The 22,015-nt window shown below is 45.0% G+C and overlaps 4 protein-coding genes across 6 annotated transcripts; 2 read left to right on the top strand and 2 right to left on the bottom strand.

Moving 5' to 3' along the window:
* The first annotated feature begins 1,994 nt into the window (after window positions 1–1,994).
* On the top strand, window positions 1,995–7,421 carry LOC4347113 (WAT1-related protein At4g30420). 2 transcript variants are annotated; one of them, XM_026020205.2, is made up of 7 exons: window positions 1,995–2,328; window positions 2,548–2,619; window positions 2,739–2,855; window positions 5,816–6,047; window positions 6,277–6,435; window positions 6,546–6,697; window positions 7,050–7,421. In XM_026020205.2, exons 1-7 carry the CDS (start codon window positions 2,132–2,134, stop codon window positions 7,246–7,248), a joined length of 1,128 nt encoding a protein of 375 aa, XP_025875990.1. In that variant the 5' UTR covers window positions 1,995–2,131; the 3' UTR covers window positions 7,249–7,421. The 2 variants fall into 2 exon arrangements, with proteins under 2 accessions (XP_025875990.1, XP_015611842.1); XM_015756356.2 differs by having other exon boundaries at window positions 2,548–2,623; window positions 5,820–6,047.
* A 584-nt stretch (window positions 7,422–8,005) lies between these two features.
* Window positions 8,006–10,455, top strand: LOC4347112 (WAT1-related protein At4g28040). Of its 2 annotated transcripts, none has more exons than XM_015756355.3 (7): window positions 8,006–8,350; window positions 8,447–8,560; window positions 8,782–8,995; window positions 9,159–9,320; window positions 9,427–9,578; window positions 9,725–9,903; window positions 10,022–10,455. In XM_015756355.3, the coding sequence occupies exons 1-7, from the start codon at window positions 8,070–8,072 to the stop codon at window positions 10,024–10,026; spliced, it is 1,107 nt and encodes a 368-aa protein (XP_015611841.1). In that variant the 5' UTR covers window positions 8,006–8,069; the 3' UTR covers window positions 10,027–10,455. The 2 variants fall into 2 exon arrangements, with proteins under 2 accessions (XP_015611841.1, XP_015611840.1); XM_015756354.3 differs by having other exon boundaries at window positions 10,009–10,455.
* A 1,051-nt stretch (window positions 10,456–11,506) lies between these two features.
* LOC4347111 (tetraspanin-8) lies at window positions 11,507–13,778 on the bottom strand. The gene is made up of 2 exons (XM_015756353.3): window positions 13,170–13,778; window positions 11,507–12,108 (listed from the first exon to the last, which is right to left on the bottom strand). The coding sequence occupies exons 1-2, from the start codon at window positions 13,674–13,676 to the stop codon at window positions 11,785–11,787; spliced, it is 831 nt and encodes a 276-aa protein (XP_015611839.1). The 5' UTR covers window positions 13,677–13,778; the 3' UTR covers window positions 11,507–11,784.
* A 3,956-nt stretch (window positions 13,779–17,734) lies between these two features.
* LOC4347110 (protein YABBY 3-like) lies at window positions 17,735–19,890 on the bottom strand. Its single transcript, XM_015755151.3, has 4 exons — window positions 19,148–19,890; window positions 18,833–19,047; window positions 18,432–18,645; window positions 17,735–18,334 (listed from the first exon to the last, which is right to left on the bottom strand). Exons 2-4 carry the CDS (start codon window positions 18,979–18,981, stop codon window positions 18,287–18,289), a joined length of 411 nt encoding a protein of 136 aa, XP_015610637.1. The 5' UTR covers window positions 18,982–19,047; window positions 19,148–19,890; the 3' UTR covers window positions 17,735–18,286.
* Window positions 19,891–22,015: the final 2,125 nt, after the last annotated feature.

Here is a 22,015-nt window from a genome sequence, read left to right as displayed (position 1 = left end):
ATTCTAAACAACTTCCTTTATAAGTACGGAGAGAGCATACTGTATCAGAATCAAAAATACTTATATTTTAAAACGGATGGAGTATATGATTCTGTCGACTGACACGAGAACGATGTTCTTTCTGTTCAGCTTGCTGGGGGCAGCTGCTGTGATCGCCGGCCTGTATGTGGTCTTGTGGGGCAAAGCGGATGACATGAAACAGCCGGCCACGGGGACGACGAAGCCTTGCTCCTCGGATTCTCGGCGCGACGACGTCGCAACTGAACCTCTATTGGGAGACGCCTCGAGTCGAGCGTTTGACCCAGCTGCTGAACGCTGATTGTTTACTACAGTACCCTGACACTGATATATAGTTTGTTCGTATCGACACTTGAACAACCAGCAAAGGGCCTAAAATTAAGTTGCGATATACCGGGCTTTATTTACCAACTAGTATTGTCATACTAGGGGTGTGATACTAGGGGTATGTTTAGTTCACATCAAAATTGAAAGTTTGATTAAAATTAAAACGATGTGACGGAAAAGTTGAAAGTTTGTGTGTGTAGAAAAGTTTTAATGTAATGGAAAAGTTGAAAGTTTAAAGAAAAAATTTGGAATTAAACTCGGCTTGTCAAATCGGTGCCTAAGGCAAGCCATCCAGAATCTAACCATAAAAAAAATAAATTGAACTTCCGAATCGCTGGAAGAGGGAAAAAATTTCACAAGAGGGAGATAAACTCCCAACATCACAACAGAGAACTAGTGCTAGCTGCTAGCTATAGCCAGTCCAACGACATTTTCGCTCAGTTATATTATATAATCTTTGAACCTTTTTTACCTGAAAAACATGCAATAGTTTTTAAACTTTAGGTATTTACCAACTAGAAGTACACCATACAACACTCTAAACCATGGTTGATAATAAGGTTTTTTAGCCAGGTCAGGAACCAGACCTATATAGGAATGGCAATGGCCCCCGTTCCCCAATTCCCTGTGGAGAATTCTCCCATTAGGGACGGGGATGTTTGCAAAGTGATTTTCCACAGGAAATTAAATAGAGTAAAAGTTGTCCCCATTAGGTTTAACAGAGGCAGGGATGATCCTCTATCCCCCATTTCCATTCCCCATAGAGACCTGATTAACAAGCACAAGGGTCTAAATACTATGCGAATTATACATGTCTAAAGGTTTAATCGTGCTACGATTAGTGAAAAATAACAATATATTATTATTATTATTATTATGTGAGTAATAAATATATACTAATATATTATATAAATTATGGATGATTTATTAATTACACATATGATTTAAGTTCTAAATGATTTTTTAAGCAGAGATGGGGATGGGAAAAAATGTTACCCATTATAGTTGGCACTTGGCATGAGCAGGGAAGAGGATATGTATTCCCCGGCAGGAAATTCGATGTTTTCGTCTCTAGGTCCAAAGGCCTAATCCAGGTTTGCATATCAATATGGTTTCTGGTCTAGTGGAAAAAATATACGGTACATAGGATGCAAGATTTATCTATATCATCATGAGTAAATTCTTTAGTAAAAAGTAAAGAAAATACTCATAATAATATGAGAAAAATCTCAGACGTATTTTTCTGTCTGGCTAGGCGCAAGAGAGAGGTGCGTGCCACTATCCCAGTGTACCAGGCTACCAGCCACCATCTCAGCCCAAGTGCGTCTGTCCGCTGTGTTCCGGTGTTGGCATCCCCACCTAGCTTTGGCACCTTGCGCGCGCGTACACAGCCGCTTAAGCGCTCGAGCACGACAAGTACGTGCAGCGTGGAGACACGCTGACGCACATGCAGAAACCGAACCGAGCCAATCCACAACCCCGAGCGCAGGGGCGGATCTACGGTACTAGGATCGGTGACCGGTGTGTATGATCTAAACATAATTAATATATTATAACACCGATAGATACGTTATAACACCAACGGATTTTCTGGATCCGTTACTGCCCGAGCGTACAAGCTCATATATAAACAAACCACCGCAAGATCGATCGATCGCTCAGCTAGCCGAGCACGAGCAGAGCGTCTTGTGCGCGCGCATCTGCATCTGTATGCGGCGCCGGCGATCTCATCAATTCTGCGCTGCCGGATCGAGATCGAGCTAGGCCAATAGGCCATAGCCAAACCATGGCACTCATGCTCGCGGCCGCGGCGAGGGAGTGGACGCCGTGCGCGGCGATGGTGGCGGCGCAGTGCATCTACGCGGCCATGACGCTCTGGGCCAAGGCCATGTTCGGCCGTGGCGTCAGCCCCGTGATCTTCGTCGTCTACCGCCAGGCCATCGGCACCCTCGTCCTCGTCCCCATCACCCTCCTCGCCAACAGGTATAGCAATAATCATTGATATATACACTTAAATTGTTCAGTTTCGATCATGTTTAGCTGATCATCAGTCAGATCATCATCACCCTCTTCTGTTCAATTGAACCATTGATACACTTAAATAGTTAGTTAAATTGATCAATTTGGTCATGTCTAGCTGGTCAGTAGTCATCACCCTCCTCTGTTCGATTGATCATGTTTGTGTGCTTGTGAGAAATCCAGGGCAAAAGTGAAGGAGACGAGGAGCCTTGGGACGACAGGCTTGTTCTTGGTGTTTGTGACGGCTTTGCTCGGGCACGTACGTACACGTCTCTGCAGTATTTATGCTTTGATTTCTCATCTGCGCGAAGCCCTGCTAGTAGTTAATTTTGCGAGCTTGTTTTCGACAATCTTGGATTGATTCTGACGAACAGGGCGACGGTAAACCAGAACCTGACCTACCAAGGGCTGCATCTGGGCTCGTCATCCATGGCGACGGCCATGACCAATTTGATACCCGCGATAACTTTCTTGATGGCAGCGTCAGCAGGGTGAGAGCCTTAATTATACTGTTTCATTTGCATCCTTGTGCCATTTCACCTTCGTTAATACTTCCTTCATTGCTATATTTTTTTTATAAATTTAATCAAACTTAAATTTAACGAAGCTGACTGAATTTCGTGAGGGTTGCAGCTTTTTTCCCGTATTTCATTGCATGTGTTCTAAATGGTCGTAAATAATCTAAAAAAAATAGATAACATGTACTCCATCCGTCCCATTAAAAATCAACATAGTACTGGATGTGGCACATCCTAATAATACGAATCTGGATATATCAGATTCGTTGTACTAGAATGGTCACATCTAGTACTAGATTTATTTTTTTAGAACGGAGAGAGTATTGGTGTTTCTTCAAATGTAATTTCAATCCGATCGCACTTTTCGTATTCCGGTTTGTTTTTTTCCTTATATGTAGATAGAATTTTGCCATTCATATTTATTGGGTGTATAACGTAATAAGATATGATATATTTTTTTTATAAAAAAATGTTTAAACAACATCATATATGAAACGAGTCTGCCCGTTCTCGTCAGTTGCTCTGTTTCCGTATCTTTGTGATCATTAATTGGCATCTAGACGCGCATGTTGCTGTCGGTCGCGTTCACTAGCGGCCATTATTGTGTCCAGCTGGTCACTATTGTAGTTTTCCCTCAAAACAAAAGGTTTAATGAATACCAGTCTTACGTACGTCTTTAAAAATAAGTTGGTCTGGTTACTTACGTACAATATATATTTTTTTAAAAGAAAAAAGAAAATAAGGTGAAACCCACTGCAGGGTTTGTACGTATGCAAAGGTGGGCGATAAAAGACTTCACATTGTCAACCTCCCAATAAAAAATTGCTTATTTTTCTTTCCAGAACATAGCATTTCTCAGATACCCTTCTCTGTGTACCTACTAAACTCAAAAACAGCCACCAAAGGGTTAAGGACTGTTTGGTTGCCATTTGTCAATAAGAAGTGCTAAACTTGCCTAGGATCCTAATTGTTCAAAATATTTGCTACGGAGTACATTTTTATGAGTTAACAATTAGGGGACCTAATTTGTTGGAAGTATCTTGTTATAATGGTAGCTGCAACCAAATGACCGTCTCACTTGGTCAAACTCATTAAAACTTTTGTTCGTTGGGTAGGCGAAAAGTTTTCCGACCAATTTTATTAAGGTAGAAGTAGTTTACAAATATTGGTATACAAACAAGTGTTGTTAGCGGTCAACGTAGGCTGTGTGTTTAGTTCTCTTCAAACTTTCAACTTTTCCGTCACGTCAAATGTTTGAACACATGCATGGATCATTAAATTTGGAAAAAAAATCCAATTGTACAGTTTGCATGTAAAATACGGGACAAATCTTTTGAGCCTAATATATTAACTTATTAAAGGAATAGAAAAAGGAGCCACGTTCGCTCTCACAGCCTAAAAATTCCCACATTAATTGGAGAAAAAGAAAAGCAGAGTCTATATAGAAATACAATTTAGAAATAGTTAAAATTCGGAATTAAAAAATAAGGAATATTGGAAGAGGAGACTAGAGTCCATATAGAAATACAATTTAGAAAGAGTTGAAATTCGGAATTAAAAAATAAGGAATATTGGAAGAGGAGACTAGAGTCCATAGAGAAATACAATTTAAAAATAGTTAAAATTCAGAATTAAAAAATAAGAAATATTGGAGGAGGAGACTAGAGTCCATATAGAAATACAATTTATAAATAACAAAAATTCGAAATTAAAAATAAAGAATATTAGAAGAAGAGTATAGAGTCCATATAGAAATAAAATTTATAAATAACTGAAATTCGGAATTAAAAATAAAGAATATTAGAAGAAGAGTATAGAGTTCATATAGAAATAATATTAATAAATAATAGAAATTCGGAATTAAAAATAAGGAATATTAGAAGTAGAGTATAGAGTCCATATAGGAATTTAAAATTAACTAAAATTCGAAATAAATATAATGAAATTAAAAGTAGAGTTTAGAGTCCGTATAAAATTATAATTTACAAATAACTAAAATTCGGAATTTAAACAAAACAAGGGAATAAGAGTCTAAAGTCAATATAGGAATACAATTTAGAAGTAACTAAAATTTGAAATTAAAAATTAAAGAATATTAAAAGATAAGTTTAGAGTCCACATAGAAATACAATTAGAAATAATAAAAATATTAGAATTAAAAATAAATAATATTGGAAGAAGAGACTCTATATAGAAATATAATTTACAGATAATAAAAATTCAGAATTAAAAAAATATTGAAAGACGAGTCTAGAGTCCATATAGGAATATAATTTACAAATAACTAAAATTTGATATTAAAAATAATTAATAACTAGCATGTATATAAAATACAATATGAATATTATACATTAGTAGTTTCGTAAAGTTAGTACAAAATTTAAAATTACGTTGTCATTTTAATATATTTGAATAATACATTAAGAAAACATATATGCTATTATATGAGAGAAAATATAATGATGCTAGCCGCGTAATCTGCGCGGGCCACCATGCTAGTTACGTTATGATTTAACAATGTGGTGCTACAATAAACATTTACTAATGATGAATTAATTAGGCTTAATAGATTTGTCTCAGTTTACATGTGGAGTCTGTAATTTGTTTTGTTATTAGTCTACGTTTAATACTTCAAATGGGTGTCTGTATACGTCAAAATTTTTTTTTTGCCAAAACAACTAAACACGGCCGTAGTCGCACAAGCCACCTCACAAAGCTACGACAGTAGAACCTAAGCAACGATTCTATAGCAAAAACTTGTCTAACATTAGATGTGGTAAACTGTAATAAATTGTGGACGGGAACCACATATGTTCTTAATATCAAAGAATTCTTTTCTTGGCAAAAGTAGCACATTGTACCAAATACATCGCATTATGCATAAACAAAATATATCTTACCAAAATTGTAGTAACCAGTTAACTCATCATCAGGCAGGAAAGAGTTAACGTCAGAGAACGGGGCACCATGGCCAAGATATCCGGAACCATAGTCTGCGTGGGAGGAGCCACGGCCATGGCGTTCTTCAAAGGCCCAAAGCTTCTGAACTACACGCTTGGTGACCTGAACATGCTCCTCCACTCGCCGGCGATCAGCAAGTGGGTTCTCGGCGCGCTCTGCCTCGTCGTCAGCAGCTCATGCTGGTCACTCCGGCTCATACTGCAGGTAATTTCTTTTACAAGTGAATGGCATTTCGTAGCCAGCTAGCTTGATCTGTTCTTCATTCACAACTTCGACTTGATCGATATTTTTTTTCCTTTTTTCTGGTTACGATCTTTCAGGATTGTAATCTTATATTTTTTTTCTGCTCTATCAATAAACTTCGCATCGTCTCGTGCGAGTCATTAAAAAAAAACCTTCGACTTGATCATTTTCTAATATTTTGATTTTTCAGGTGCCAATCTGCAAATTTTATGTGGATCCTCTGTCTCTGTCGGCATGGACCTGCTTCTTCTCGACGCTGCAATGCGCAGCGCTCGCCGTCTTCCTGGTCCCGGACGCGAACGCATGGAAGATCCACTCGCTCTTCGAGCTCTCGAGCTACGCCTTCGCCGTGAGTTCAGAATTGCCATGCGTTTTGTTGTGTGTGTGCCCGGACAGCAGAATGGACAAGTTCTGGTTTTCTGGATCTGAACTGAACAGAGCTGGACATAAATAATGCAGGGAGTGTTTGGGTCAGGCGTCTGCTTCTACCTGCAATCATGGTGCATCTCGGTGAGGGGGCCCCTCTACTCGGCCATGTTCACCCCTGTCTGCACCGTGGTCACCACCATCGTCGCCGCCGCCGTTCTCCAGGAGGAGCTGCACATTGGAAGGCACGCTTCTTCTCTTCTCTCGACGACAGACACGCGCAAAAAAAAAAAAAAAAAACCTCACCCGTCCCAATAATAAGAACACTCTATACATGTTCTTTATCTCACATCTCATCTACTCCCTTCATATTAGGAGTTTTGGTTGGATGTAATACATCGTAATACGATAAATTTGGACTGACTATTTGTCCAGATTCGTGGTACTAGTATATGTCTTATCTAACCAAAACTCTTTATAGGTTAGGACGAAGGAAATAAATTCTTATATTTTGGTACGGATGAAGTACATTTTAACAATGGCTTATAATTGAATCTAACTCTGATGACACATACAAACGCTGTTTTTTTTTTCCAGCTTGATGGGAGCAGCTGCTGTGATCACCGGGTTGTACGTCGTCCTGTGGGGAAAAGCGGACGACATGAAGCGGGGCAGCGAGCCGGCGACGGCGGCGGCGGCGGCGAAGCCATGCACGGATTCGTGTCGCGACGTCGAGCGCACCGCCGCTGAGGAGCCTCTCCTGCTGGCAGACGCCGTCTCAAGCGAGCAGCTCTGATTGTTTACACATTACGACAACACTAGACTATTTTGTATGATTAGTAAAAACGGATCGACAGATCTGTGCAGTTTTGCTGTTTATGACTAGTTTACCTGTTGTCTGTTCCGACATTCGAGCGGCCAGCAAATGGCCTGATTTGTTAAAGATGTGGGGCCGAATTGCCGATGCCATCATGAAGTATGATTGATACTCCCTCCGTCTCATTTTAAGTGTAACCATAAATTTTTTTTATGCCCAACTTTAACCGTTCATCCATTAAAAAAAATATAATTATTGTTGTGAATATTACTTTATACGTGACTTATGAAAATTAAAATAAAATGGACGGTTAAAGTTGTGCACAGAAAATAGGATGGAAGAAGTAGTGTTATACGGTGGAAATTAATGATGGTCATGGTGTCATACTGTCATGTGGGGACGAAAACACCGTCGCTGTCAGCCTGTGTGTCACGTTTGGCTATTTGGCTGGTCGTACGATGCCAAATGCGGCCAAAACCAGGGGAGATTGTCAAAGAGAAATTCTCGCTTAAAAAATTTCAGATCACGCCGGCGAGACGGCGTCACGGTGCCACGGCGACGGCCATAATAGGAAATCGAGAGAAAAACTCGAGCAAGCAAAGCTAATCAATCAATCATCCAACCCAGCCAGCGTGATCAGTTTGACCGCTAAGATTTGAGATCATAATTCATAAACAAACAGAGAGAACGAAAACGAAATTACTACTAATATTGCACATGGATGATGGATTGCTCCAGCTTAGTTGGCGAGCGAGCTGTGTGGTGGTGGTGGTGGGTGAGTGGAGCTCGCGGATCTCGCCATGGCGGGCGGCGGCGGCGGCGGAGGGTGGTGGTGGGTGGAGCGGTACGGGCCGTGCGTGGGGATGGTGATGGTGCAGTGGTTCTACGCGGCGGTGGACATGGCGCTCAAGGCGGCGTACGGGATGGGGATGCGCCCCATCGTCTTCGTCGCCTACCGCCAGGGGATCGCCGCCGCCACGCTCCTCCTCGCCTCGCTCGCCGCCAGGGGGTGGGACCTCCGCCGCCACATGGCCGTCGGCGCCCCGGCGTTCGCCCTCCTCTTCGCCGCCTCCCTCGCCAGGTACACGAAACTTACTTCGTGGCTGATTTTGGTACGCACACCCTTGGATCGAATCGGGCGCAGGCCGCTCATCTCCCGGTTGATTTTGGTCGGCAGCGCGACGGGTCTGTACTTCTACTTCCTGGGGCTGCAGCTCGCGTCGCCGTCCATGGCCAGGGCCACCACCAACCTCGCCCCCGGCATTACCTTCGCCATCGCCGCCGTAATCGGGTACCACTTCTTCATCGTCCCCATCTCCGGCGGCGACGGCGCCGCCCCCTAGTCCGGTTGCCGATTTCTCCCCCTTTCTTGGGCTGGATTGCCACGTGTCACCATGACATGTGGCCCACTACGACGGCCCAGTTGAAGTTTTGGGCTGGATCGTTTGAGGCCCATTATTTAAGCGATTCTGAAGGGTTTTAATCGTTCAAATTGCATCCGTGCGCGCGCAGGTTGGAGAAGGTGGATTTGAGGAGTTCGAGGAGCTTGGCCAAGATCGCCGGCACCGTCGTCTGCCTCGCCGGAGCGATGGCCATGGCGTTCTTCAAGGGGCCCAAGCTACTCGGCGCGGTTCTCGTCGCGGCGACCACCGATGATGACTGGGTGAAAGGAGGCATCTACCTCATCGGAAATGCTTTCTGCGTCTCCATTTGGTACATCTTGCAGGTGAGTGCTGCAACCATTAGGAAGAGGCTTGGTTTGTTAGGTTGCGCCAAATTATGACTTGCCCATTCTTCCTCTGCAAAGAGATGGATTTCTTAGTTTCCGAATTAGCAGTGATGAATTTGATGACCAACAATGTTTTGGGTTTTCTTTCACTGTATCTTAGGTGCCGGTTTGCAGATCGTACCTTGATCCACTGTCTCTGGCAACATGGATGTGCTTCTTAGCGACCTTGCAATGCGCCGTGATGGCATTCTTCCTAGAATCAAACTACTTACAGATTTGGAAACTAGCTTCGATTTGGGAGCTCCCCTGCATTTTATATGGAGTAAGTATATAAAAGAAAATGTGTGCCCTGCGCTGATGTGCTTATTGGTTCGAATTGCACTGGTATGGACGTTCAGAAAGTGATCAAGATTGAGTAACTTTTGTAGGGTGTTTTTGCCTCTGGCGCAAACTTCTTTCTCCAATCCTGGTGCATATCAGTGAAAGGCCCCCTTTATAGCGCAATCTTTACACCACTGAGTGCTGTGATTACAACAATATTATCTACCATCTTCCTTCATGAGGAACTTCATATAGGAAGGTATATATTTACTCATTTCATTTATTATTTGGGTATCCATGTTGTTCCTACTTCACTATACAACTGCTTGCTTTTAATACTTTTTTTTGTCTGTACTGTTGTGTACATGAATGATCATTGGGTTGTAATGGTATCCTCTTGTGCAGCATATTAGGTGCAATTGCAATCATCATTGGGTTGTACGTTGTGCTATGGGGCAAAGCAGATGATGCAAAGAGTGAGGGGCTGACCATCCTGTCAAATGATTCCAAAAGGATAACTGAACCTGAATGTACAGGCGTCAAAGTTGAATGTGGAACCAATCTTTCAGTACCACTGTTATCTGGTAATGCAAATGCTAATACTTAGACATTTTTTCATACTTGCCTGTGAATTGAGAACTGGGTATTTTTCATACTTTCCATCGCATGGCAAATGTTTATGATTCAAGAGTCCTTGACCAGACTGAATGAACAAATGGATAATCTGGCAAAATGCTCAACATGATGCTTGACGAAGAATCGAAGATTGCTGGAGGTTGCTGTCAAAACTGATATAACCTTCCATGTAAAAGGAAAATACTGCCGTCAGCCTGTCACCGATAGAGCATTTCGTAGTTAAAACGGTCGAATTCCTTGTTCAGGCCTCCTTTTGAATCAGGGCTTTGTGGAGGAATTTTGTATGACTCAAATGCTATAAAAAATTTCCTATCATTGTACCCATCAAAATCCTATGAAATTCTTTTGGAGTGGCTCAATGTATGGAGGTTTTGGAGGAAAATTAGTATGAGGTCAACCTCTTGGAAAATTTCTTTTGAGTGTATCTTCCTCATGCAATTATTGTTCTTTTTTTTAGCCCATTCAAACGGTTATTCCTATAATTTTCATGCGTTTTACCATCATCTGTTTTCCATATGCATTCCTATCAAAATCTGATATCTTAAATCCCTGCTTTTCAACTAGTAGTTCTGAATGCATTCTTACTGGAAACTGCATCAGCACAATTTACACGCAGTAACAATATATCAACCGATGGTTCAGGAACTTATTCAGAGTAAGTTTGATAAATATATACAACTTACTCCCTCCGTTTCATAATGTAAGACTTTCTAGCATTGCACATGTTCATATAGATGTTAATGAATCTAGACACGTATATATGCCTAGATTCATTAACATATATATGAATATAGACAATGCTAGAAAGTCTTAGATTGTGAAACGGAGAAAGTATTATCCTTCAAAAGGAGACATATAGAACTTATGTCCTTTTATTTGTGCATGTAGCATAATCTGGCAAGCACATTTGACACAAACCAGCCATCAATCCATCACCGTCTTGGCATTACTAGGACAAGATAAGAATGGGCACTACCGCATTAGTAAGACTTTGTAACTTCCTACCAATGCTGCATTTAGTGAAAAGCAAGAAGGTTTCAACTATGACGAGATTATAGGAAAGCTGTGGTGCTGGTGCATCGTTAGAGACAAGTCGAACCTAACACGCCCTGAAAATATCCTCACTTTCACTTTCACTTGCACGATAATTCTAGCCATTACCTTCTCATCGTCTTGTCCTTTGTGAGATTCTTTCCTATCAACCTACTAGTTTTAGTGATGAACCTTGCCAATTTGCCTGCAGCATTGCGTAGCACAAATTGCAAATTTCACATCTATATTACATGTAAACCAGGGATAAGTGTGCAATCTGAGACAAAATTTGGCAGTCACCGATTAGCTGAACAAACCTGTACTAATTTCTTTCATCTACTACAAAGTAAACGTGATAGATGATGATCGTTTGAAGAAGTTTGCAGAACTCATGACTGTACTAGCTATAACTTGTAACCAAAACGTAGAATAATCTAAGAGCATTTCGATGATTTTTTAACTATTCTCGTAGGTAAAATATTTGCTGTACTCGAAGATGAAGCTTAGAAAGATCGGTACTGAAAAACAAATAAAAAGGAATACTATATTACATATATGAAATAAATCCGATCGAGTACAAATATGATGTAGGGTGCAACTAAGTTGCATCAAAGAACTGCATACAGAAACCTACTACTCCTGATCAAAGAGTAACAAGCAGATGATCAGAACCCAGAATAATCTCGCCTGTACAGGGCTAGAATATCAGAGCTAAGCCTATGAACAGATATCTGACATGATCGCATGAACATGCCAATCAATTACGCCGTGCAAATCGATCGATCGATCGAATGAAATCAGGCGTATCCGCCCTTCCACGCGGCACCGCGATAGGCGCCGCGGTTGTCCCTCCGGTTGTTCCTGAACGCGCAGCAGCCGAGGGAGTAGACGATGACGATGAAGACGAGGAAGACGATGCAGACGACGGCGACGCGCTTCCAGTCCCGCTTCAGGGTCGCCACCGCGCCGGCCTTGCACGACTGGCAGTTGTAGCACAGCTGCGTGCCGTCGTCGACCCACGTGTTGCAGTCCGGGTCCGACGAGTTGGTGGGCACCTTCGTCCAGTTCGTGCCGCTGACGTAGAGGAAGTTGCAGCTGCTGGGTGGCTTGCAGCATCCGGACTGCACGCAGATGAGAAGGAAAGAGATGTGAGGTTTGATCAGTTCAGAATTGTATCAACACACACCAAAATTTACCAGAATTATGTGCAAATTCTACTTTGTATGATTACTTCAAAGTTTTCAGTTATATTTCTCATGGAACATGGTTTTCATAATATTGCAGTTATATAATTCTTTCTTAACCTACTCATACAGATCAAATGGTTTAAAGTGGATATTAGAAAACGTGTGCTACTATTTCAGGACTGAAAATTTCAGACATCTTCCGATAGAATACTCTGTTCCGATAGTTATCAAATGGAAATTTTCGTGAGGCAGTTGAGTTTTGCGACCTAAAAGTTTGGTGAAAGGGCACCGGACCGTTGAATTTTGAAGATGGCGCCAATAAATTTTTCCCCTTGATGGTCAGAACTTTGGGAAGTGTTCAGAGAAAAGGCATGCTTTGAGTTGAAGAAACTCCACCACAAGATAGTCTAATCCTCCCGTTGACAATATCACCACGAGTCATGAAGCAGTATAAAATGCCTAGTGATTCCTAATCTAAGCATTCCAAATATGTTTTTTTTTCAAAAAATTATTCTGATTATTCGACTATGCGACAATTGAATCTGTATTTCTTGAGAATGATTCATATTTTAGGCTATTGTTTTCAGGTACTCTTATAAACAGTACGTGAGCAGTATGACAGATAAAAAAGAAACGATGTTTGCGTAGCTAATAATGCACCCAAATGACCTTATCAGAATTAATTTCCATTAGAAAAATACTACCCGTGGTTTACTACTGGTGCAACCGTACACGTTAACATCGTCCCCTAGATAAGATATATACTCTCGCAAAACTCTGTTTCTTTGACAGTGACACTAGCAGTTTCCTTCTTATCCTCACAAACGATTGAACAACACGTGAAATGTCAACTGTTTTTCAATTGGAACAAGTACGCGACGACTAATCAACTGCAATTAATCTCCGTTTTGTTGTTGATGATGATGAAACGGTATAATTGTTCAGGTAAAAATTCAGAAACTGAAGCGAACAACTTGCTGTTAAATTGTTGTTACCTCGAGCGGGGAGAGGTCGGCTTTGAAGAACTGGGTCCGATCCCAGTTCTTGTCCTGCAGTTTCTTGCAGACCTTGGAGTCCTGGAGGCAGCTCCTGATCCTGTTCCAGTTCTTGCTGTTCTCCATCCGCTTCTGCAGCCAGTTGGAGTAGTCGCCGAGCCTGTACTCCTTGTACCCTCTGCCGGAGACGGCCTCGCCGGCGCCCTTGTTGGTGACGACGAAGGCGAAGACGGTGAAGCAGAAGAGGACGACGATGAGGACGAACATGGCGACGAGGTAGAACCAGAGGAGGCAGTTGACGCGGCAGCAGGCGCCGACGAGGCCCGCGAGGGAGACGAGGAGGAGGAACACCCCGAACGCGATCACCGGCGCCGAGAAGTAGCGCTCGCACTCCGTGCCGTCGGCGCGCGTCGCCAGCCAGATGCCGCCGCCCAGCACGGGCACCGACAGGAGGAACGTCACCGCGTTCAGGATCCCGAGCAGGCTGTTGCTCAGCCGGAACGCCATCTCCGACGCCGGTGGTGGTGTTGCTGCTGCGCGGTTTCTGTCGGGGTTTTCTTGGGCCCGCGTCGCGTACGGTGATTTTCTGAGGTTTCCTGCGTGGTTTGTGAGTGGACGTGGTGGGTGTTGTTTGGTATTTGTAGGGGGCACGCGGCGCGTGGTGAGACGAAAGTTCGCGGGATTTTTGTGGGGTTAGGACTTAGGAGGGAGAAAAAAAAAACGGTGGCGTCGACTTGTCGTGGGTGGTTGATCGGTTTGCTGATGGATTAGGGAGGTTTTTCCCCAGGATGTGCAACTTAGAGCATCACCAACAGCCACCCAAAATTCAATCCCCTAAATCATTTTTTTTAGATCTCTAAAAAGGATTTAAGGTATGAGAATACCTTTTATCTCCAAGAGATTCCCAAAATTTAATCCTCAAAACAAAAAAAGTAGGCCACATCGACAACTACCAACAGAATCGTCATTCCTCTCCTCCACTCACGCTCGCGCACGCTGCAATGCTGCATCCTCCTCACGGCTCCTTTCAGGACATTCAGTGATCAATCTCTTTGACATCATAACTGACAGTTTAAGCATTGAACAATGTTTCCATTGGCTTCAGGTACGATCTGAGTATTTGCCCCAAAATGATATTTCACTTGATTATTACCACGATCTCCTGTATTTTACATGGAAAAATATTGGTTCTGCAATCATCAACAATGGGGTTTTCAGCCCAGAAAAAAAATTTCAGCTTTTTTAGTGTGAACGGTGTTAACAACTTGAAGTTTTCAGCAGCAAGCAGCAAGATATTTCAGCAGCTGCAATAGTACTTTTCAGTACTAGCAAGCAGCAGTTTTTAGCAGCAAAGAACAACAGTTTTCATCAGCCAGCAAACAACAAATTTCCAGTACCACCACCAAGCAGTTCTCAGCAATAGCAAGCTCCAGATTTGAGCAGCAGCAACAATCAGAAATCGACTCCGACCGAGGTGCACGATGATTCGATGAAGGCCAGCGACTGGGCACCTCCGGTTGTCGCCGGCTGCTGGTCGCATCGCATGGGGCCTTTGTCGCCTGCACATTACCGGGGGGAGCGCAGCGCCAGTCTGACGCGAGAGACAGGCTGTGCTGCAGGATGCGGTAGGGTCGAGGGACGATTGGAGATGAATAGGGGCGACGGCCGATTCGAGTCGGTGGTGGTGCTGGGGGAGCGCCGACGAAGGTCCGCCCAATTGGGTTGGAGATGGGTCTGGCGCTGCCGCTGAGAAAAAAATGTCGACGCTGGGGAAGCTTGGGGGAGCCATGGCTGCTTTCCCAGACAGCTGCGGGGAAGATGAGGCTGCTGGCGTGATGGATTGACTCACAGGTAGACGAACGCACAAAGAAGAACCTGGTAGGAAAATTTTCACACAGCGCGCGCGAAGTGCATGCGGTTGAAGGATTGGGCGCCGAGTCTCTTCCCTACAAGTGGAGAACGAAATATGCGGGTTTGGAAACGCCAAGCTTTTAGGGGTGATTTAGGTCTACTGTTGGAGCGATTTTTTCCAACAAAACTCCTCAAAACTGATATTGGGAAGAGTATCGGGAAACTGTTGGCCATGCTCTTATAAGCACACGCAAGCGTATTGACCGGGAAACTCTACCTAGCTTCATTTAATTATTACTCTCTCCATCCCTAAAGATAAGAGATTTTGGTTAGATGTGGCGTATCCTAGCACGATGAATTTGGACAGGTTTCATGTCTAGATTCATTATAATAGGATGTACCACATCCAACCAAAATCCCTTATATTTATAGCCAGCTGTAACACGGACTCCAAAATATTATGTGTATAAGAAGTAAGACCATATATTAATGATTGTAGTATATGTTTATAAGTAATTATTGAATAAATGAACTATTAAATTGGCTATAGATGATTTAGAGGTAGTATTTGGCTATGCTATTAAACTTGCTCTTATAGATTTTGTACTCGATTGTGTAACGTTCTTCGTGGCTGCTGGTACTCGGCAAAGCAGGGAAACCAGTACCACCATTTACGCGTTTGGGTCGTTCTCAAATTGTTGGCAGTTTTCAAATTGGCGACGACGTGATGAACGCAGATAAGCGCCGCCGACCATTTGATGAGAGCGACCGTTTTGTGTTCCATCGACGCGCTGAAGAAATGTCCTGCACTGCTTCACAGTATGATCCGTCAGTTACAGTGTTACTTCTGCAAATTACTTCGCCCAACCTTACGTCGGTCAGTCTACCCCAAGATGCAGACAGAGTGACAAATGCAGGGGTAGAAAAAAGAGGATCACCAGTTCTTATGGCAACCACGCGCGAATGGTACGTGGGCAAGAAAGATCTTGTGCAGACAGAACTTTCCAAGGCATCAGAGATCACAAAAAATCGTTGCTGAACAGTAGTAGTATTAATCTGCATCGCAAACTTTCTTTTGGGCGTACAGATTCAGGAGTCGCGAGGCGCAGTTGCAGTTGCAGGTATGAAGCCAACCCACGGGGTTGTTTGACTGGAACAACGCCGAGTCGCCGATCGAGCGGCTGCTGCACGAGGTCCGGTTGATGATTGATCTGACCAACCTTTTTGTGTGCACCAAGCGATGAAACGCTAGTTTTATAAGCTTTGTGAGTACCAGCTTCTCACGCTGCTGCTACCTGCTTCGTCTGAATTCGTCAAGCGAGCATTAGGCCTCTCATTCAATGGTTGAGCTAGGGTACTAGCTCATGTTTGTCCACCTCATACAAGAAATAGTAAAAAGTCTATCTTTTAATAGGTTGTCTCGTAGCACATTGTTCAAAATGCTTTGGGTTCCACAACCACTCTCACATTTTGTTTAGGAGCTTAGCTCTTGAAGAAGAGATAGTGCACTCTCTCTCCTTATCTTCTCTCTCTTCCACATCATACAAAAGCTGATGTGAAGATTTATAAGTTAGTTGACTCATTCTTAGCACACCTTTCATTTTCCGAAGCAATGAATACGGATCGCTCATACGCGTGGTGTCCTGATACCGATGATATTGACGCTTGACTTCAGCTAGGTCTCCCTAGAATATGTCCACAAATCTCCATTTCACATGTGCTTGCATTTTTGTTTTTGCTTAGGCCGGGTTTAGTTTCTCCCCTATTCCCAACTTTCCATCACATTAAAAACTTTCATACACACATAAACTTTTAACTTTTTTTCTAAACTCCTAACTTTCTTCAAACTTTCAACTTTTTTTAGAAACTAAACACAGGCTAGGAGGTGTTTACATTCAGGGGTGTAAAATTTTGGCATGTCACATCAAGTATTATATAGGGTGTGGCATGGGGTATTCGGACACTAATAAAAAACTAATTACAGAATCCGTCAGTAAGCTGCGAGATGAATTTATTAAGCCTAATTAATCCATCATTAGCAAATATTTACTGAAGCACCACATTGTCAAATCATGGAGCAATTAGACTTAAAAGATTCGTCTCACAAATTAGTCGCAATTTGTGCAATTAGTTATTTTTAGTCTATATTTAATACTTCATGCAGGTGTTCAAACGTATAATGTGATAGGGTGAAAAATTTTGGGGTGAGATCTAAACATGGCCTTAGTTCCAGGGGTGAAAAGTTTCCGCGTGTCACATCAGATATACGGACACACATTTGAAATATTAAACGTAGTCTAATAACAAAACAAATCACATATTCCGCATGTAAACTGCGAGATGAATTTATTAAGCCTAATTAATCCGTCATTAGCAAATGTTTACTGTAGCACCATATTGTCAAATCATGTTACAATTGGGCTTAAAAGATTCGTCTCGCAATTTACACGCAATCTGTGTAATTAGTTTTTTCGTCTATATTAAGTATTTCATGCATGTGTTCAAATATTTGATGTGACAGCGTGAAAAGATTTTGGGCGGGCTGGCTTCTCCCCCCAACCCACACACACATCAACCATCACATGGCTAAATTAGAAGTTTAATTGAAATTGGAACGATGAACGAAAAAGTTAGAAGTTTGTATGTAGAAAAGTTTTGATGTGATGAAAAAGTTTAAAGTTTGAAGAAAAAGTTGGGAACTAAACCAGGCCTCAGTCTCAAAACGGACACACTTTTTCAGCTGTTCGTAGCATCCAATTCCAGTGTTAGAAAAAGTACACCGAAGGACCCTCAACTTGTGAGCCAGATAAAAATACGTACTTGAACCGTAAAACCAGATATATAAGATCCCTTAACTATACAAAACCGGTCACCCGAGGTCCTAGGGCAGTATTGACGCCGGTTTTGTCTCACGTGACGGCTGAGTCAGCATGGGACCCACGTGGGTCCCACATGTTAGGATGACACGTCATCATCTCTCTTTTTCCTTCTTCTCTCCCTTCCTCTCTCCTCTCTTCTCGCTTGGATCGGAGCTTCTTGTGGACGCAGAGGAAGTTGATCACTGCCATGCGGACGACGTCGTCGCGTGCGCGGATGCTCGCGGGGACACCGAAGATGAAGGCGACCCGCTTCTTGGACTCCCTGGCGCGGACGCCGATGTGCCAGGCGCGGAAGAAGGAAGGGGGGGTGGAGCGCCCAGCGGAGGAAGGCGATCATCTTCTTATTGTTTCTGCAGACGTTGTTCCTGCAGCTTGCAGCGCTCGCCATCAGGCCGCCAGCAGCTGGGTCGGGGAGCTCGCCGTCGATATCTCATCCTGCAAGCACACGCAACGCAACACACAGGGTGGCTCAATCTTGATCGCCATGCAGAAGCAGCCATTGATGCATGCAAGCTATCTAGCTGGCTAGTACCAGGAGGGAGTGGTGGTGGGGAGGGTTGGCCGGCGGCGCGAGGTTGAGAGAGTGGGGGAAGTGCGCGGCCGCCGGCGGCGGCGGCGGGGGTGGAGGTGGTGGCGCGGTGGCGACGGTGGCGGCGGCGCTGGTCGGGAGGAGGAGGCCCCTAATGTTGACGGTGAGGAGGCTGCTGCAGTGGCCGCACCGCACCATCACCGTCTTGAACAGGCTACTGCTCGGCACGCTCACGTGCAAACCACACACCCAACACACGCACGCCATGGATTAGACGACCTCATTGGCGGCAAGAAAAGCTCGAGAGCGAGCAAGATCAGCAAACGGAAAAGATTTAAGTGAGTGTGGTTTGATCTGAGATCACTGATGACGCGGCGAGGCGGCGGCGGTGATTTCAGCCTCACCTTTGCTTCGGAAACCAATGTTTCCATCCTCTGTTCTGAAGAAGTTGCTTCAGCTTCAGGTTCATCAACAGCATCTTCCGTAAGACCAAACGTTTCCTCCAGTAACCCAACATTCTGTGTATACCTTTCATACGCTTCATTTTCAGCATCGATATCTCATTGTATATGTTCTTTTAGCTTCTCAAACCTCCACTTGTACTTATGCCCACAACATCCTGCAATATAAATGCTTAACTCCTTAATCATGGTCTCATCATGGAAGAAAAGAAATGAAACTAAACAATGAACAATCACAAAAAACAGAATAGCTAGAACCTTTTTGGAAAGGGACTTCTTTGTTCGGAGGGAATTCAGGAAATGATGGGGAAGCCTTTGCATAGAAGCCAGCCTTGATGAACTGCAGCAACAAATTCCAAGCGACAGGCGACGGGCGACGCGGCTTCTCCCACGCCGCTACGTCCCCGCCGCCGCCGCCCCCGCGTCCGACGAGGGGAACAACAACAACGTCGCTACAGCCACAGCCGGCGGTGGGGGCGAGAAGAGGAGCACAGCAGCGCCCACGGCCTCCGCGTTGCCGTCCCCATCCTCGTCGGCTTCCTCCGACTGCTCATCTGACCGCGACGAGGGATGCTCCTCCGCTGACGCCGCGGCCCAGCTTTCGCTGCCGTTTGAGGCGTCGACGACCGCCGCAATGTGGCCATCCCTGGCTGGGCGGATGCGCATCCTGGAGGTGGGATCCACCATGCGGCAGTGACAGGCAAAGACGGAGGTGGCTGAGGCGGGCGGGAACTGCAGCGGCTGAGGGTGCGGGCGCCGCCGGCGTGTGGATCCAACGCCCGTGCCCAGCTGCTCCCCCGCCGGCCGCCGCCCGCACCCAACTGCTCCACCTTGACGCCACGGCTCCATGGCTCGCTCGACCCCGCAGCATCTCCCATCGCCGGCCGCCTCGCCGCCACCGCCGCGTCGCCCGTCGCCGGCCGCCGACGCCCTCCTCCTCTCCTGCCTCGCACTGCCGTCCTCCTATCCACTCGTAGGCCGGTCTGCCCAGAGAAGAATTTGAGAGAGGAGGAAGAGAGAGAAGAGAGGAAAGAGAGAGAGAGGGCTGATGTGGACAAGCTGACATGTGGGGTCTACGTGGGTCCCACGCTGCCACGTCGGAAAAAACCGGGTTCAAAACCACCGAAGGACCTAAAGTAAATGTTTTTGTAAGTTGAGGGATGTTATATATCTGGTTTTGCGGTTGTGGGACGATTCTGTAACTCCATGATAAGTTGAGGGACCTTCGGTGTACTTTTTCCTTCCAGTGTTCCACCGTGTTATGGTCAGGCTCCTCTTTCACGTTGGGCCGTCAGAACACGCGGCCCAAATAGGCTCGTCCCTCTCTGATAATTTCACAGCCCAAACAGGGCCGATTGTCGGCCTGCCACATTCCAGGCCGCCTAAGGCCTGCGTATCGGAATTATGGACTGGCCGATATATGCCCATCGCTGTTACGATCGTGGGCGTGAACGTGAATGCGTGATCCTTGATTGGAATAAGTTCAACTGAGATCTCAACGAATCCGATTTTCGTCCTTCAACCGGAAAACCATATATAACATGTCCCTCAACTATCAAAACCGGTGCACACAAAATTCCTCGGTGGTTTAGATTGCGGTTTTGGCAGACATGGCATCTATGTGGCTAGTTTGACTCGGTCTTCATTTGATGTGGCATTGACGTGGCGTTTATGTGGCAATTCGATCCAGAAAAAAAAATAAAACACATGGGACCCCATATCATTTTCACACACACAATAAAAAAAAATGGTGGGACCCACGTGGGCCCCACAAGTCAGTCTACTCACCCCTCTTCTTCCTCCTCTCTCCCCATCTCCCCTTTCTTCATCTCTCTCTTGCGCTCGGGGGGGGGGGGGGGGACCAGACGCGGCCGGCGACGACGACGGCGGCGGAGATGGAGAAGAGCGGTTGCCGGCCATCTCTCTCTTGCACACGCTCGCCGGTATGCCAGGGAGCTCGAGGAGGGGGGAAGGGAGTACTAATTTCACTCCAGTAGTAATGATTTATGAATCAATGGCGTGACGCGGACTAGATTCCCCTTCGATTATGATACTCAGTCTCGCAGGCGAGGTACCGCATCCTCGCACTCTCCAACATTCTCCCACCGTCGGCCGATTCCGACGTCACGGTGCTCCCTGACTCTGACCGCCCGGCGCGCGCGCTTCTTTGGTCACCCAACAAGAAGCGAGGAGTCAACGACGGTGGCGCCCAACGAGCTTGAGCTGCGAAAACCACCATGTGACATCTGGGGCCATCGTAAATAAGTGCCACATAGCTGTCACAACTCACGGCAGATAAAGATCGGATCAACATACCATTACCATGTAGGTGCTAAGTCAATCAAAACTTCTGGAGGACTTGAATTGTACTAGTTTTAGAAGTTGGAGGATGCATTATAACCGGTTTTGCAGTGAGGCATGCGAAGGGAACTGGACATATAGTTAAGAGGATTCAGAAGTAGACTTTTGCCTTGCACAGATGGACGCGTGCGTAGGATTGGGCCGAGCATATGCCGCCGTAACAAGTTAGTAAAATAAGTTGGAAAAAGTCCACTTTGACTCCCTTAAATGTATACCGAATCTAATTCGTACCCCTCAACCAGAAAACCGGTTAGGATGACTCTTCCAATTACTAAAACCGGTACAAATAGACTCCCTCAGCGGTTTCAAGGGCGGTTTTGCTGACGTGGCGTTGTTGAATTGGTCTTCGTCCCACGTGGCGTTGACGTGGCACTGATGTAAGATTAGATTTAAAAATATATACGTGGGACCAATTTGTCATTCACACACAAAAATTATAATAGGATCCACTGACTTGTGGGGTCCACATGTCATTCTCTTTCCAACCTTTCTGCCTCCCTCTTTCTCCCTTATCTCTCTCTTTCTCTTCCCGTCGGCGAGCAGCGCGGAGAGCTTGCCGAGGGCACGGATGGCGGAGCAGAGGGCGGCGAGGGAGCGGAGTGGAGGGCGCCAAGGGAGTGCGCGAAGCCGTGAAGCCGTGGGCGGCGGTGGGTGGAGAAGGCCGGCGTGAAGGCCGGGCGGAGCGGCGGCATCGAGAGCTGCCAGTCGCCGCGGTCGCTCCTGTCGTGTATCCTACAGCGAGGCGACGACAGCGGTGGGAAGATC

The sequence above is a fragment of the Oryza sativa genome, chromosome 9 (genome assembly GCF_034140825.1).
Source record: "Oryza sativa Japonica Group chromosome 9, ASM3414082v1".
NCBI classification, from domain to species: Eukaryota; Viridiplantae; Streptophyta; class Magnoliopsida; order Poales; family Poaceae; genus Oryza; species Oryza sativa.
Note: the sequence above shows the minus strand (reverse complement) of the source record. Positions and strands in the feature narration are given on the sequence as shown.

Excerpts from the sequence above, each read along its gene's own strand:
- LOC4347111 (XM_015756353.3), bottom strand. The coding sequence starts at position 13,676 with ATGGCGTTCCGGCTGAGCAACAGCCTGCTCGGGATCCTGAACGCGGTG. Across the intron at positions 12,109-13,169 it reads CCGACCTCTCCCCGCTCGAG|TCCGGATGCTGCAAGCCACC; the intron begins GTAACAACAATT and ends ATCTGCGTGCAG.
- LOC4347113 (XM_026020205.2), top strand. The coding sequence starts at position 2,132 with ATGGCACTCATGCTCGCGGCCGCGGCGAGGGAGTGGACGCCGTGCGCG. Across the intron at positions 2,329-2,547 it reads ATCACCCTCCTCGCCAACAG|GGCAAAAGTGAAGGAGACGA; the intron begins GTATAGCAATAA and ends TGAGAAATCCAG. Across the intron at positions 2,856-5,815 it reads TTGATGGCAGCGTCAGCAGG|GCAGGAAAGAGTTAACGTCA; the intron begins GTGAGAGCCTTA and ends ACTCATCATCAG.
- LOC4347110 (XM_015755151.3), bottom strand. The coding sequence starts at position 18,981 with ATGCTGAAAATGAAGCGTATGAAAGGTATACACAGAATGTTGGGTTAC. Across the intron at positions 18,646-18,832 it reads CATTGGTTTCCGAAGCAAAG|TAGCCTGTTCAAGACGGTGA; the intron begins GTGAGGCTGAAA and ends CGTGCCGAGCAG. Across the intron at positions 18,335-18,431 it reads CCCACCACCACTCCCTCCTG|GATGAGATATCGACGGCGAG; the intron begins GTACTAGCCAGC and ends GTGTGCTTGCAG.
- LOC4347112 (XM_015756354.3), top strand. The coding sequence starts at position 8,070 with ATGGCGGGCGGCGGCGGCGGCGGAGGGTGGTGGTGGGTGGAGCGGTAC. Across the intron at positions 8,561-8,781 it reads GCCATCGCCGCCGTAATCGG|GTTGGAGAAGGTGGATTTGA; the intron begins GTACCACTTCTT and ends GTGCGCGCGCAG. Across the intron at positions 8,996-9,158 it reads CCATTTGGTACATCTTGCAG|GTGCCGGTTTGCAGATCGTA; the intron begins GTGAGTGCTGCA and ends ACTGTATCTTAG.